The 15,818-nt window shown below is 42.8% G+C and overlaps 1 protein-coding gene across 25 annotated transcripts in view; it reads left to right on the top strand.

Annotated features, from left to right (window-relative positions):
* Positions 1–15,818, top strand: part of Dlgap1 (DLG associated protein 1) — an 823,903-nt gene that overhangs the window by 654,348 nt on the left and 153,737 nt on the right. For all 25 annotated transcript variants that reach the window (XM_052750118.1, XM_052750116.1, XM_052750115.1 and 22 more), the window contains 2 exons: positions 4,779–4,956; positions 9,542–9,782. In XM_052750118.1, coding sequence (XP_052606078.1) covers positions 4,779–4,956; positions 9,542–9,782 — 419 coding nt within the window. The remainder of the gene's footprint in view (positions 1–4,778; positions 4,957–9,541; positions 9,783–15,818) is intronic.

Raw genomic sequence — 15,818 nt, 5'->3', positions numbered from 1 at the left:
CATCGTCCAGGGACAGGGCTCTTGACAGCACCCTCAGTCCCTGCCCACAGTCAGTCCTGCACACTTGCTGGATAGACCTCTCCTTCCATTCTCTGGTTCACTTCATGGCCTCATCAAAGCTTCCCAGGGCCTCTTGTCCCAATGTCTGAATGGGTCTTTGCACCCTACCACCCTCTCCCTCTCTTGCTATTCAACAGTTATTTGAGGAGGTCTTAGATGAGTCAGGCCTAGGCTGGGCTTGGGAATCCAATGACAGGTTTTCATCCCCTCAACCAGGGGCTGCTGTCTCTGGAAACCTACAGTTTGATGACACAGACTGGCCAGCAGGCGGTTACCACGTGGATAACCCTCCCGCCTGCGCTGGTTCACTCTGCAGAGCACAGCATTCTGGATATCAGCTACTCTACTGCCCACCCTCCTGTGCCCCACAGTCCCCTGGTCTGGAATGCCTTGTGTCCGGTCCACTCTACCCTGTGGAAATCTTGTCCCTCAGGTTCTAACTCAGAGTCACCTTCTCTCTGACGCTTGCCCTCCACATTATAGCTGAGTGTCTTCTTTTCCTATTGTGGCTTCCTTGGACTGGTAAAAGCCTAACCAAGATCCCCTTGAACTTGTTCCTGAGTGCTTGTCTCAGTCTGAAGACTGGAGTTCTAGCAGGCAGTATTCAGCTGTTCTCTACCACAGCCAACCCAAGCCATATGTACAGCTGGTGTCTTTTAGTTACTTTGTGTTCAATGCTGGATACTTTAAAAAAGTCTGAGAACATTTGAATTCTGAAAATCACAAGAACCTAAATGTGACCGATAGAAGCACATTTGAAACACAGGGAAATTCACATTTGCTATTAATTTCTGTATATGAGACGGTTCGCTGTGCAAAGTGTTACATTTGTAATTTGTATGAGTCTCATCTTACAGCTATGCCAATTATCCCAGTGTCTAGCACATGGCTTCACATATCCTGGGCCTCTGGCTCTCCAGCAGTACGCATAATTGAGCAGTCAGGTAATTCCAACTAAATCTGTCTTTTTTTTTTCCTGCAGAGAAAAGTTAATAGAGCAAATGAAATGACTCTCCAAAACATTCCCTTCACTTTCTTTGACCAGAGCCCTGGGGCCCTTGGGAAATAGGAATGTCTACATGTCTATAGCATTTGACAGTTGGAATGTCTAGCAGCTAATGCTGACATTTATCTACAATGTCAAACATTTACGGAGGAAATGCAGCAAAGACTATAGCATGAATCTATAGGAGTCCACTCCTTAATATGTTAATTATTCTATAGAAGTTACCTTTGTACATAAGCTGTTGCTTTTCTGAAGGGGCTAATCATTAGATAAATGGATCCTGTTCTGGATTTTCATTTCTGTGAAACAGAAGGAAAATTAACGTTAAAAAATAATATGGCATTGCAAAGGGAGTCAAGTTTAAAAAGATTCTCTATGCCTGGCAATGCAAGTGCATGGAATGAAGGAATCCTGCTGTCGTCTGTAAATACCTATTGGCCAAGAGCAATCAGTAGCATTCCTGTAATGATGTTTAGATGATGTGTATATAGTGGTTATGCTTATTCAATTCTATAAACATGCTAAGAACCAGTGAACCATGGACTTTTAGGGGTGGATTATGTCATAAGCATTTTTAAAATCCTTTGTGAGCACTATTCATATAGCCAAGTCAAACAGCCTAGATCCCCACTAACAGATGAATGGATAAAGAACATGTGGTGTATGTACATAGTGAAGTATCAGTCAGAGTGAAGAACACAGTCATGTGGTGTTCAGTAAGATGGATGGTAGTAAGGGTCTTCATGATAAGCAAGGTAACCCAGACTCACAAAACAAGCACTACACATTTTCTTCCACATGACAGAATCTTTTTAAGGCATGAAGCAGGAGGACTACTAGAGTTTAAGAGCAGCTGAAGCGGGGGAAGGACATATAGATAGTACCAGGATAGAGATCACCAAAAGACTCTGTGTGTGTATGAAAATGCCATGATGAAATCTGCTCTGTGCAGTTAGCCTACACTAACAAAAACCATTTATGAGATCTCAGTAAGTGAAGAAAAGTTCTGAAGACAATGGTAGTCTAGAGGGATGATAATTATGTCATTCCATCTTTGCTCACTACATCATCCATTTCATGAGACCATCCAGATACAGTCCCTGACGTAACTGAATCTCTATACAACTGTGAGCTATCCTATTAGCGATTTTAAGATTAAAACTCCACTGGGTCTGGTGGTGCCTGTATTCTCAGCACTGAGTAAGGAGGCTGAGGATCGTAAGTTAGAGTCTCAAAAGCCAGTAATCAAGTGTAGCTTCACTAACATACCATCTTCTGCCCTAAAGCCCAAGGAATCAAAGCCCCATCTAAGCCATGAATATTTGTGAGCACACTTTGATAAGGGTGTCGTGGCCAAGACCAAATATCTTCGTTTTCAGAATAGAACAAAGCCAGACATTGCCTCTGTGTTGTGTGGAATCACTTTATGTACTAGACAGAGTAAGAGTCAGAGTCAAGACAAGATGAAAAAGAACAGAAGCATAAAAGGCTCAGGTGGACCAGTCAGGTGACCCATCCCCTCGCTTGGGGACTCTCATTAGACACGGTCACATGGAATTACTTCTCTGCAGGAAAAATTGATGATGATGATGGTCATCATCATCATCACCAATCATCTGGTCATATTTTTAGTTCTATGTTGATCATTTTCTTTCTTGAGACATTGATTTGAATCTTCATGGTCTGAGTCTTCTCGAATCTTCTTTGCAATCACAGCTTCGTGACTGACCCCAGAGCTTCCCTAAGGGTTGTCCCTTAAGTGACTGTACTTTAGGGATGTGAGCGTGAATAGGGTTCTCTGGCCCAGCGAGGCCAAAATCCCACTTGAGTGTTTATGGACTTCAGAAAAATAAGTCTCAGAGGGATTCAGGAAGGACAGTGGAAAAAGACTGGTCTTATTTCAAGAGGTCAACGCTGAGAAGTAATTACCATCTCCAACATTTCTGATTGTGCACACCTCCCTTCTGAGAAGATTCATTCATTGCCACGGAGGGGGGCAATGGGCACACTACATGTTGGCATTTCTTACTGGGCTCTTCTGCACCAGGAAGTTCAGGCCAAGGATGTCCTGTGTGCATAGGTGCAACCTCTACCCTCTAGATAAGATAAAGTTCATTTCCTCATGTGTCGTGGGTTACTAAGGTATTCTTTGTTTTTGTCAGAAATGACTCACCAAAACTGAGCTATTCAGTTCCTTCTCGGGTTTTTTTTCTTTTTTCCCACTTTGAAATTTTGGAATGATGCCTTATTTTATAACAAGTGGCCAGGGTGACTGATTGTCACAACAATGCCTCATTTCCGCATCTCAGCCAGCAGACACTTTTCAAAAACCAGACTTTTGTTTCTTCCTTTTGAATATATTCTGTTTATGAAGACACCACTCCCATTGCGGCCCTAATGACCATACACAATGGCATCATCACTTATGTTGGGGATGTCATTGTTCTGGGTCATTTTGCAAAATAGCCAAGGAAACACATTTGTCATCATGCTCTCAGGTTCTAAGCAGAAGTGAACTTTAGCTTATAAAGCTCAACACGGTTTTTGAAAAAAGACATTTAAGAAAATGAATTGAAGTTTGCTGGTTGGGTAGAATTCTTGGCATGGCAAAGTGACCCAGTATGGATCACCAGAATAGCATTAACACATACAAAATATCCACATACCCTGGCAGAGGTGTCTTCATGCTTGAGAGCTGCCCAGATAACCTGCTGGACAGATTTCTAGAACAACTGATTCTTTCTCATAGTAATAAAATACAGTTTCCTTCAGAAAACAGATGTCCCACATCTGTTTTCATTTCTTTATCTGTACAAGTGATAAATCAAACAGCTGCTAATCAGATCCTGGGGATTCGATATTATCCAAAATATGTTTTTCAGCTGTTATTAAGCAGCCTCATGTAATCTTTATGAACAGGTGTGGTCTCATACATTGCCACTTAAAGGACATTTGGAATGTTCTGGCTTCCCATGGGTTTGCAGGGATGTGCTTTGAAAACATTTGCCATCTTTTTTAAATCAACACTTCTCTGGTTTCCAGTGCACACCTTGTCATGTACCTGGTAGCATATAAACTTATCTTCCTGTGAACCTTCATATTTATCTTCATGCAACAAGCTCTAGATAGCTTTTTCCCAGAGTTGACTAAATCTGATTTTTATTTGTTGTTAAATCTACTTAAGATGCTCCTAATATTCTTATTTTTAATCTGCATGGATAGCACTAATGTGTTTTCACAAAAAGGAGTGTTCAACTGCTCTAATGTCACTAGTAAATAGTTGATCTCCACTGATTTGAATGCTTTATGTATGTGAGGCCATTCAATGGAACATGGTCAACCAACCAACAGCCACAATCCTAAAGAAAAAGGGCTCCCCATATCCCAGCAGCCATAAACTGCCAGTAGCTCCCCAGCTAGCCATAGTGCCTCTTGGGCCCCTCCCCCATCTCTACTAGAATGTTCACTGACTTGATTTTTTTCAGGTCTGTGCAGGTGATCACAACCTCTTTGAGTTTGTGAGAGTACCTGCTGTGTCCTGTCCAGAACTGAGCATTTCATAGCATTCCTTCCCATCCTCTGGGTCACACATTTTTTTCTACCTCCTCTTCCACGGTGGTCAATAAATCTTGGACAGTGTAACACGAATTGCTAAATAGTCTTATTAATAAAAAAAAAAAAAAACTCAGAACCAGATATTGTTCTCTTCCAGGATCTCCAATGAACACTCACCCAAACTCCAGATCCGGAGTCACAGTTACCTGAGGGCAGTCAGTGAAGTCTCCATCAACAGAAGCCTGGACAGCCTTGACCCTGCAGGCTTGCTCACATCACCAAAGTTCCGCTCCAGAAACGAGAGCTACATGCGAGCCATGAGCACCATAAGCCAGGTGAGAGCCAGAAGAGCCTCCATAGCTAGCCATGGGCCATTATCAGTGAGACCTGAGAGGGCAAGGGTGCCAAGGTAGTCACACCCACACAGACTATTGATGGGGTCAACGGGAAGTGCAGCCAGATGCTGCAGTGTAGGCCATAGGTCCATCCCCAGCAAGCACCTGGTCTTGATGGTCAACTAGGAGAAGAGGGGCCCTTTGCAGGTGAGTCAGGCACAAGGTGGGAATCCTTGGAAATTCATAACCTATTAGCTTGGTACCATCCAGTTTTCTGGATGATGTTGATGAAGAATGATGCTTCAGCTGCAAAGTTGTTTGAAGGGTTCGTGCCTAGGGTAGACATCACTGGCAAAACCATAGTCATAAAACTACTGCGGCGTAGCATGGGGTCATCAAAGCAAGACTGACACACAGAACACATCAGTGAGTTTAAAATCTTTGTGAAGCTGTATGTAGTGGCACATGCATTTAATCCCACACTCGGGAGGCAGAGGAAGGCAGATCTCTGTAAGTTCCAAACCAGTCAGAGCTAGATGGTAAAACCTTTTCCCAAAAAGTAAATGAATAAAATTGTGAAAATTTTATAGACACTTATAAACTCCATAACCTTGATGTGTTTAGAAGAAGGGAACATGTCATGTCCCCCAGCAGGACACTGTGCTGTACAGCTGGCTGCTTCAGGTCCCTGTACTGTGGATATGACCTTCCTTGGGACATCACTGCCCAATGACAGTAAGATATCAGGAATGAAAAAGACTAATGCTGTCTTCGGGTCAAGTGGTGCAGTTCCACAGTGTAGTCATTTGGCCTTAAGAAAAAAAAAAACAGAAAGTACGACCATCCTTAATGGAGTTCTAATGACACATCATTTTTCTGGCACTGTATTCAACTTTCAAATGACACATTATCTTTAAAGACAATTTCAAACTTCCTATTACAGTTGCAACATTGTCATTATTCAGAGAACAGTTTCTTCTTCAAAGTCACTCAACCATGCACACTGACTTTTCTAAAAGGAGATGATTTTGTAAGAGTTATTCTCCTATAGTATTATATGTATATATTAATATATCTATGTAGAAGAATACTGTTGAATTTAAGCACATTTATCATTATTCACCAAAGGCTCCGAAGAAGGATCCAAGTGAAATGTTATAAACCAAGGAATTAGACTCGAGTGGACTTCTTAAACTTTCTTAACATATGAGACCTTTATGCTTAAAAAATTTCTTATGCAACTCCACGCATATAAGTTTATAAAATAACTGTACAAATTTACTGAAGATAAAACATAAATTTATTTTAAAGCAATTCTTTGAAATACAAATAATTGTGCCATTTATTAAAGACGAAAGTGAATTGCCATGCTAAAGATGCTATAAAGAACTCAATCCTGGCTGAACATTGGGTAGCAGGACCCAGAGTCTATTCGGTGTTTTTCAGAGTGTGCCACCATCTGTGCTGAGGATGCCCCTTCCCATGGAGATGAAGCACAAAACATCGGAAGTAGGTTCAAGGCCACCTAAGAAAGTGTCCCAATTGCAACCCAAAAACCATTTATGCAACTCAGATAACAACATTTAAAATAAAACTTCCTAACACAGTACAATCTAAAGATACACTAATTTGATACTTACATACTGAGAACTGACTCCCACATGCACACCCTGGCACACACACACCCCTACAGGTAACACACATACACATACATGCACATAAATACATATGTACATAAAGGTAACTTATTTTTTAAGTTAATGATGTAATAGTGGCTTGGGATATCTCTAATAATGAGAGTGTCATACAGGAGTTTCTGGGTTTTGATCCCTTCAAAACCTATGTATTGGATTGTTTTCAATGAATAATCTGTAGTCACACGTTGGTGAAAAAAAAACTTTTTAAATTGAATAAAATAGAAATCAGAGATGGGGTTGTTGTTAAGATATGCACATGGAGGGTTATAGGGTGGCTTAGGAATGTCCATTCTTGATTTTGTTACTATTTCCAAGGATGTTTGGTTATTATTATTTGTTAAGTTAGACATTCAGTTCCTTTGGTTTCCTATATCTGTGTGAGAAAAAAAACAATCCTATTAAGAATGTATGTTTAGCCTAGATGATTCAGTAAAATAAAAACAAGTTACAAAATTATGTTTGCTGTACAATTCAAATTTTACTAAAACTAGGAAAGAAGATGCATAAACCCTCTGGAAACATAGACACTCAAGGTTAATATCTGCAACCCTGACAAGAATAGATATTTCACTGTTTCTCTGTGATATTTGTTACAGCAATAATTAAAATGAAAAAAAATCAAACAAGTTATAGTTATGGGCGTATAACACATATAAAATATACAAACCCTTGCAGATCCTTAAACTCAGATTCTGATTCAGTGACTGAGCCAGAGAGGTGACCCAGCAAGTAAAAATGCTTGCCACCAAGACTGATAACCTGAATTTGATAGGTGGTGGTGGTGGTGGTGGTGGTGGTGGTGGTGGTGGTGGTGGTGGTAAGAATCCAGTCCATCAAATTGTTCTCTGACTTCCACAGGCATACTGGTGGCACACACACACTATATACATATATACATGTGTGTGTGTGTGTGTGTGTGTGTGTGTGTGTGTGTGTGTGTATCAATGATCAATTTTTTTTAAAAAGTACAGATTCAGAGAGCTAAAGAGATGGCTTAGAATTCACGAGTACTTGATGTTCAATTGTAAGGGCCAGAGTTTGAATCCCAACACCCATATAAAAAGTCATGCAATCTGCACATGTCTGCATCTACAGCTCTCAACTGAAAAAAAATATAAGAGGATAGCTGGGCTTGCTGGTGTCCACCCTAGCTAAGAGAATGCCAGTACTAGATTCAGAGAGAGACCCTGCCTCAAAGGAAGAGGCAGAAAACTCAGTGTGTAGCCTTGAACTCACCTGCCTCTACCTAAGGCATCATGCTGTTATTGTTGTTATTGATTAATTATCTGTTTTTTTTTTAAAGAAGGTCTTACTTCAAAGATCTTCATGAATGCATTGTAAAGAGTTTATAGATTAGGCCAGCCTAGTGGTGCACACCTTTAATACCAACACTCCATAGGCAAAAGCAGGAGGCTCTCTGTGAGTTCAAGGTCAGCCAGGATTACATTCAAAACCTAAAGCTAAGGACTTTAAAAGGTCCTTGGACAGCCAGGATTACATTAAAAACCTAAAACCTACGATCTCAAAAAAAAAAGTTTATTAAACTTTTTTATGAAAAGTGAAACCTGTAAATAGTTTGAAATCTTGATAGTGCTTCTTAAGATTTTGACATATCTAGGCTTGGCCGGTTTTAGTACAGAATATAACTTGCAAAACAAAATAAAATAAAAAATGTATGTTCCATACTCTGCACTCAGTGAGCTCCAGTCAACCTTGAAATTATTTGATGAACTAGTCACTTCAAAGGACAAAATAAAACAGTTTACAAAAATAGCAGTTGCTAAAAAGTTACATTGAAATACATGAACCATGACCAATGAACTGGCTCTTTAGACTCCCATTTATAAATAAGGAGTACAGAACCTAGTGATGAAATGCTTGCCCAGCAAGATGCCCAGGGTTCCATCCCCAGCAATGCAAAATTAAAGCTAACTGGAAACAGTCAACAGAATTATCAAGAACGCATTGGGCAAAAGCTTCCTTCCCATCCTGAATTTCCTCACTGCTCTAGAAACAAAGCTCTCTCCTTTGGGAGGGGAGGTAGAAGGTACATGCACCAAAGTATGCAGGTGTGTGTTCCAGAGCAAGAGGCTCTCCACTTTGTTTTTTTGAAGCAAGGTCTCTCACTGAAATTGGAGCTCCCAGATTGGCTAGGCTTGCTGGCCCATGAGCTGTCAGGATTTGCCTGTCTCTGCCCCCCAGTGCTTTGCCCAATGCTTCTGTTACAGGCACATGTAGCCATGCTCTGTGTGGTGGTTTGAAAGAAAATGTCCCCCAAAGGTCGCGGCACTATTAGGAGGTGTGGAGTGGGTGTGGCCTTGTTGGAGGAAGTGTGTCACGGTAGGGGTGGACTTTGAGGGCTCATATATGCTCAAGCCACACACACACACAGTGTCTCGGTTCACTTCCTGTTGCCTACAAGATGTAGAACTCTCAGCTACCCCTCTAGCACCATGTCTGCCCGCCTGCCGACATGTCCCACCCTGATGATAATGGACTGACCCTCTGAAACTGTAAGCCGTCATCTCAAATGTTTTCCTTTGTAAGAGTTGCCATGGTTATGGCAATAGAAACCCTAAGGTACCCTATTTTTCACTATAGATACTGAGAATTCAAACTCAGGTCCTCTGGCTTGCAAAGCAAGAGTTCTTACATACTTAGATATCTTCCCAGCCCCAAAGCTCTCTTGCTTAAAAAATGTCATCTATTATATTATCAGCTAGATGCCATTGACTTACAATCTGTGGCATAAAGGAAATAATAAAACACATTGGAATGATACATAACCAATGCTGCTCTTGTGGGGAATGAAGTTTCCAGATACTGGGAGGGAGATATTGGTGGCGAGCTGCCAGCCGGGGTGTTTACCCTCGTGTATCTGCCCGCAGGTGAGCGAGATGGAGGTGAACGGACAGTTCGAATCCGTGTGTGAGTCAGTGTTCAGCGAGCTGGAGTCGCAGGCGGTGGAAGCTCTGGACCTGCCCATGCCTGGCTGCTTCCGCATGCGGAGCCACAGCTACGTGCGAGCCATCGAGAAGGGCTGCTCCCAGGACGACGAGTGCGTGTCGCTGAGGTCGTCCTCCCCTCCCCGCACAACCACCACGGTGAGGACCATCCAGAGCAGCACCGGTGAGTGAGCCTGGGGCCCTGGGGCCGCAGCTGCACACCAGCTGTCGAGGAACGGGATGTCTTTGCTGTAGTCACGTGGCTGTCCGTAACAAAATGCCACCTGTGTCCCACACAGAAAGACAGTTTCCTTACTTGACCCTACCCACGCCTCCCGTCATGCTCACATGCTCCTTCGTCCATCACCATGCTAAAATCCACAGGAACAGCTACAGCTATGGTCCTGGAGAGACAATTCAGCATACTCCTGTTGATATTGCCCTACTCAGGCTTTCCAGGAGCAAACTCTGGGCTGAGACTAAAAACACCTGCCTCTTGGAGTCAGACTGATTCCTTTTTATTCCAAGGTGGCCATGGTGTGACTCTTCCAGGAGACCTAAAATATCGTGTTAAAATTCAAAAAGAAGAAGAAAAATGGACAGACTAGTAACATTGACTAGGCATGTATGAGTTTTATTACAAAAAAAAATCAGATTTATTTCATTGCCAGATATAAACAGTTCCTCCCTCTAAACTATGATTTTGCAAGGAAACTGTATTTTTATGGGCAGATTTTAGGTGCAGAAGCAGGGGAAAGCTTAACTGTTTTCCATGGTGCTAGAACCTGCAGTGTAATACAGCCTTGCGCTATGTGTGACTAAGTAACAGTTGAGCGCCAAGAAGAAAATCCCTCCACCTTAGCCAAGTTTAACTTTATAATTGAATTCAGCCTAACTCCAATAAAGTCTTTCTACGAGCACACCATCAAACTTAAGAGTCAAGATAAATAACGATGGATAAATTAGAAACGCCCACACCCAGGATATCCTATTAATAAATGATGATGAGTGAACTAGAAACGCCCACACCCAGGATATCATATTATTCTGTGTTAGAGCTAGGGGCATCCATGTCAACATTAGCCTGGCATGGTGACGCATGCCTGTAAATTCCAGTCCTGGGACGCTGAGGCAGGAGGATTGTGAATCTGAGTCAAACACTTCAGACTAAAACCTGTCTCAAAAAAAAAAAAAAAAATTAATCACAGTAATTATCCATTCCAGAATTTTTGAAGGCTTGAGTGATAAATCCTCTAAAATCCTACTAACGAGAGGTAAACAATTGAGGTAAGGATTTGTGAAAAACCCATAGAAGCAGAACAAAGACATTTTGGCCATGGCCAACTGAGAATGCTTCTAGTGCCAAAGCTTAGCAGCAGGCTCAGCACCGTGACCCTGGCCAGTCACGTTCAGATCGAAGGTAGCACATTCGATACTTGGTAGGAAATTCCCCGAGAGCAGTGTCACACGATGCTAACGAAATATAGGCAATTGGTGAAGCGTTCGAAATAATGTCTTCTAAAAATCAGTCGCAGCACATCCTGTGTGTTTCACGTCATGCCGTACATGTGGTTTTGAAGGTCTGCGCTCTCCTACAGCTTATCGGTGTGTGTGTCTGCTGGTGTTCCCCATTCCCCACCCTCATCCTCCAAACAAACCTTCCCTGGTGCTGGGCCCGTTGCTCTCTAACAATTGCATTGCCTGCCAGCCAAAATCATTCCTTAAATGCGAATAGTTCAGAGCCTGGCCCACTGGGGCCTGGGAGGAACTATGGAAGGAGAGGCTCTCCAGCTTGCTCCTCCCCCTCAGAGAGAGGTGTGGAGATAAAGTAGCAAGGAGACTCTGACTGGCTGTGCCCCTGTTACTGTGGCTTTTGTCACTAACAGACTGTGACTTGCACTCTCCACGGCAGTTCTTCTCAGCTCTGCAGACACTCACTGCCGACCCTGCCAACTCCCTCTCTCTGGAGACCCGCAGAGTTCAGACTATACAGTTGCCAAATAAGATCCAGGCTTCCCAGTTAATCTCAGGTAAATAGTGAGTAATGTCTAAGAACCCCAAATATTGGACAGGAAAAGAAGCTGGACTCTGGGGTCTTGTGACATGGAGTGAATGAAAATGAGACTCAACCACACACTGTAAACAAAACACACAAGGCTCTGTCTGTGTTGGGACTTCCATTCACTGGCTGACTTCAGCCAGGTGACCCAGAGGTGACCAGGCTGTTTGCTTGGACAAAGGAAGTTTCAGACATTCGTTAATTTTTTTATTTTATTTTATTTTTTTAGAGTGGGCTAAGGCTTGGTAATCATCAGTTGGTTATAAGCATGGTTTCAGGGGATATTTTCCTTTTTTATGTGCAAGCATTCTGGCCTCAGGATTTGCAGACTATCAGGAAGTGACTTACAGCTGCAACTGCTGGGTTACTCCTGCTATCGGCACAAACATCCTGTGTAAATGTCCACCCTATGCTTGGGGACTAGTCATTGGACTGTTAGGATTTTCAGGACTGTTAAGTCCCACCTGTTGCTGGCATCTTTGTCTTGGCCTCATGGTTTTGTCCTTATAATAAGGATGAGGGAGTGTAGGCACTTGAGTTGTCAAGAACGGGTGCTTACAGGAGACAGTTGTGTAGCGTGGTCTGTCTGAGGGCAGTGGGATCAGGATCTGTCCCTGGTGCATGAGCTGGCTTCCTGGATCCTATTACCTATGGTGGGACACCTTGCTCAGCCTTGATGCAGGGGAGGGGGGCTTGGTCCTGCCTCAACTGAATGTACCAGGCTTTGCTGACTCCCCATGGGAACCCATACCCTTTTGGGTGAGGGGATGGTGGGAGTGGGTTGAGTAGGGGGAGGCTGGGGAGGGAGAGGAGGGATGAGAGGGGGATCTGTGGTTGGTATGTAAAATGAATTTTAAAATTCTTAAATAAAAAAAGAAGAAGAAAGCAGAAGGGCAGGATAAACACATCCACTCCAAAGAGCAGTAGTCAAGATTCACCCTGTATTGTAGTCTTGGACAAAACACTTCTGAAATCATCAACATGACTAGATGCAGAGCGGAGTAGAGTCTGGCTCAAAAGTCAGCAACAAAGGAGATAGACGTGATACAGAGACAAGGATGCCAGGCCTTTTATCCCATCTTAATCATACATTAGATAGCTGTGGGCTCTGGGAAAGAGTCGATGCTTTTAGCAGAAGTGGTCTCCCAGTTTCTGAGACGTCACCTAGACAACGTTATCATAACCCACAGGCCAGAGGCATTATCTCCGGCAACCCAGACGGAAGCAGCTAATTCATTGCTCAGCTGTGTGACCTCCAACATTAGTGACTATCGGTCAGCTAGGCTCAAATGCTGGGGCTCTGCTAGGCAGGTTGTGGGGTATCTGGATTGATATTGGGAGCATTTTGTGGCATGAGGTTTTCCCTTGTTCAGTATCACTGTGCACTGGTCTCAAACCCTGCTGGGCTTAGCTTGGTTGTAAAGAACTCCCAGTACATAACATTCTGGCCTTGTGGCCTAATCTGGTATTTGATGACCACGGTGCTTTAAAGGCCCCTAGTTTATTTGATTCTTGCCCCTTTGCAGTGATCCCTACCTAGCTCAGGAAATACTGAGACAGAGGCAGTGTTTGGAGTCTTTGCAGTCTTTGCTAGAATCCAGCAAGCCTATTAGGAGATGAGTAGTGCCTATGAAGGTGGCCTGGGTTGCCCCACCTAGGCTCTGAGTTGCCCCCCTGGGGGGGCCTTAACAGCAGGCCCTGTATGTGAGACCTCCCAGAACAGGGACAGCAAGTGAAGACCCCAGAGACAGCTGCACCCCCACCGCCGTCCTAAGCACATGCAGCATCCACCTGCAGCTCTCTAGGTGGGAAGGCTCTGTGCTCTGTGATTCACTCCAGGTGAGGGAGAAATACACCATGCCAGATTTTTCACACAAGACAGCTGTTGGCTTCACTCTCAATCATCAAACATCATCATTAACTAAATCATGGAACTCAACATTAACTAAACACTATGGAAAAACAAACAACTTTGAGTAAGAAAATCATTATATTGGATGCTGAGCAAATCTATCTGATATTTAAGAGCACAGCGTGAGAAATCCCAGTATTATGTTTCATGGTCTCTCTATCTTCATTGATTTGTTGTTTCTGAAAGGAATCCGGAACTTATATCATGAGATTCTTTGCCCGTTGTCCTGCCCCACCCCCAGCACATCTCCTTCCCTTTTCTCAGGACTAACATATTAGGATTTCTTGTTTTTTTTTTTTTTTTTTTTTACAAGTCGCTTCTTTCTCACACTGGAGCAAATCTGATTTCCTGTAGGAATCTATTCTCATAGGTTTGCTAGAGTGTTCTAAAGCAAACACTCACCTGTAGTCATCAGAAGCGACTTTGCCTTCTTGAGGTTCCCCGTGTGTGGTGGTCAGCCTCCTTCAGGGTTAGAGAGCATGATGGAGACTTCTGCTTTGACTTCTCTTCCTTTGCTCTTTATTCGTGGACACTCACAACAGGTTCCATATTGGCTAAGCATCCTCTATCCAGAAGAAACGCTCCCTTTCTCTCATCTTCTATTATTTCTAAGACTTCTGTCATTTTTAAGACTTTGATTTTTTTTTGATCTGTCCATTTTTAATACTGAACATGTCCAACAAGATGTTCTATTGATCTTTTCTCTTCCATCCTTGCCCTTTGTGCATATTTGGTCAACCAAATCATAAACAAAAGTCCGTAAAAGAGCCACAAGGAAGAGCCGTGCAGATGTGCTCAGTTGTAGATAGCTCCAGGGACCTTCTAGAGGCGATGAGCTGGTGAGGACCGATATGTCTGCTCAGATCACAGTATATCAGGGAGTTAGTGACTTATCTTTATGTTTCCACCGATATTGACTCTCTAGTTTATGTATGAGAGAACTGGGTATTCTCTGATCCCATGATCTACTCCAGTCACCCAGATCACTGTGAATCCAATAGATTGGATAAATTTCTAATAACTCTCCCTGTCTGCGGGATGCTCCCTAATGCTTTGATACAAATACATATTGTGCCATCATTTGTGACAATGTATCTAACACACACACACACACACACACACACACACACACACATCCCTGCAAAAGAATTATTGTTTCTTTGTGATAAGAATATTCTTCTGAGCTGGGCATGGTGGCACACGCCTTTAATCCTAGCACTTGGGAAGCAGATGCAGGCAGATCTCTTAGTTCAAGGCTAGCTTGGTCTACAAAGGAAGCTCCAGGCCAGCCAGGGCTACAGAGAAACCCTGTCTTGAAGAAGCCAAAGCAAGGGAGACCTTACCCCATATGAATGGAGAGAGAGGAGGAGTGATGGGGGGGTGGAAGGGAGGTGGAGGGAGGGAATGGGAGGAGAGGAGGGAGGGAAACTGTGGTTGGTATGTAAAATAAAATAAAGAAAAAAAAATTTTTAATGGTCAACACAGAAAAATACAGCTTAAAGAAACCAAACAAAAATGAAACACAAAGAAGTAGTCTGCCTATTTTGAAGTATGCAATACCTGTTATTACGTTACACGCAGCTTGCTGTGCGCTGGGGCTTTGTAACTTTTCCCTCCTGCCTGTGTTCAGTGACATAAGCCAGACGTAAAAAGATGGACATCACATGGTCTCCCTTATATGTGAAGTCTAAAGAAGCTTGATTTCACAGAAGTAGAGAATGGAACAGTAGACAGCATAGGCTGAGAGGACAGGAGGGGGGAGGAGAGAAGGTGGGCAGAGCTTGATCAATAGGTGTAAACCTGTCCAAGGTTTTATATAAACCACTGATAGTTAAGATCAGAGCTATGATAGGAAAGGAAATGAAAAAGTGAGATAATTAGCTTCATGTCTGAGAAAAACAAACACTCTTGCCTCATTCATCTGAATATTTTTGGTAAAAGTAGATCTTGGTGACCCAAATAAACCCTGACATCTCCGCACAATGATGGATTAAGCCTACTTCTTACAGAATACACCAATGCAGTGATATGCATTCAAGGTGAATTTTCTTTTTAGCTAGGCAAACTGGCGTCTAGGCAGGCCCTCTGCCTCTAAGCCCAGACTGACATCTGGTGATGCCAATAACCTGAATATGACATCATATTCAGATGAAATATGATATCACAGCTGTATGTAGCCACATATCAAGAACAGAAACATGGTAATAAGTGTGTAGAAAGAAAAAGAAAAATCAGTAGTGGAACATACC

The sequence above is a fragment of the Peromyscus californicus genome, unplaced genomic scaffold, assembly GCF_007827085.1.
Source record: "Peromyscus californicus insignis strain IS unplaced genomic scaffold, ASM782708v3 Scaffold_21__1_contigs__length_65335640, whole genome shotgun sequence".
In the NCBI taxonomy this organism is placed as follows: Eukaryota; Metazoa; Chordata; class Mammalia; order Rodentia; family Cricetidae; genus Peromyscus; species Peromyscus californicus.
Note: the sequence above shows the minus strand (reverse complement) of the source record. Positions and strands in the feature narration are given on the sequence as shown.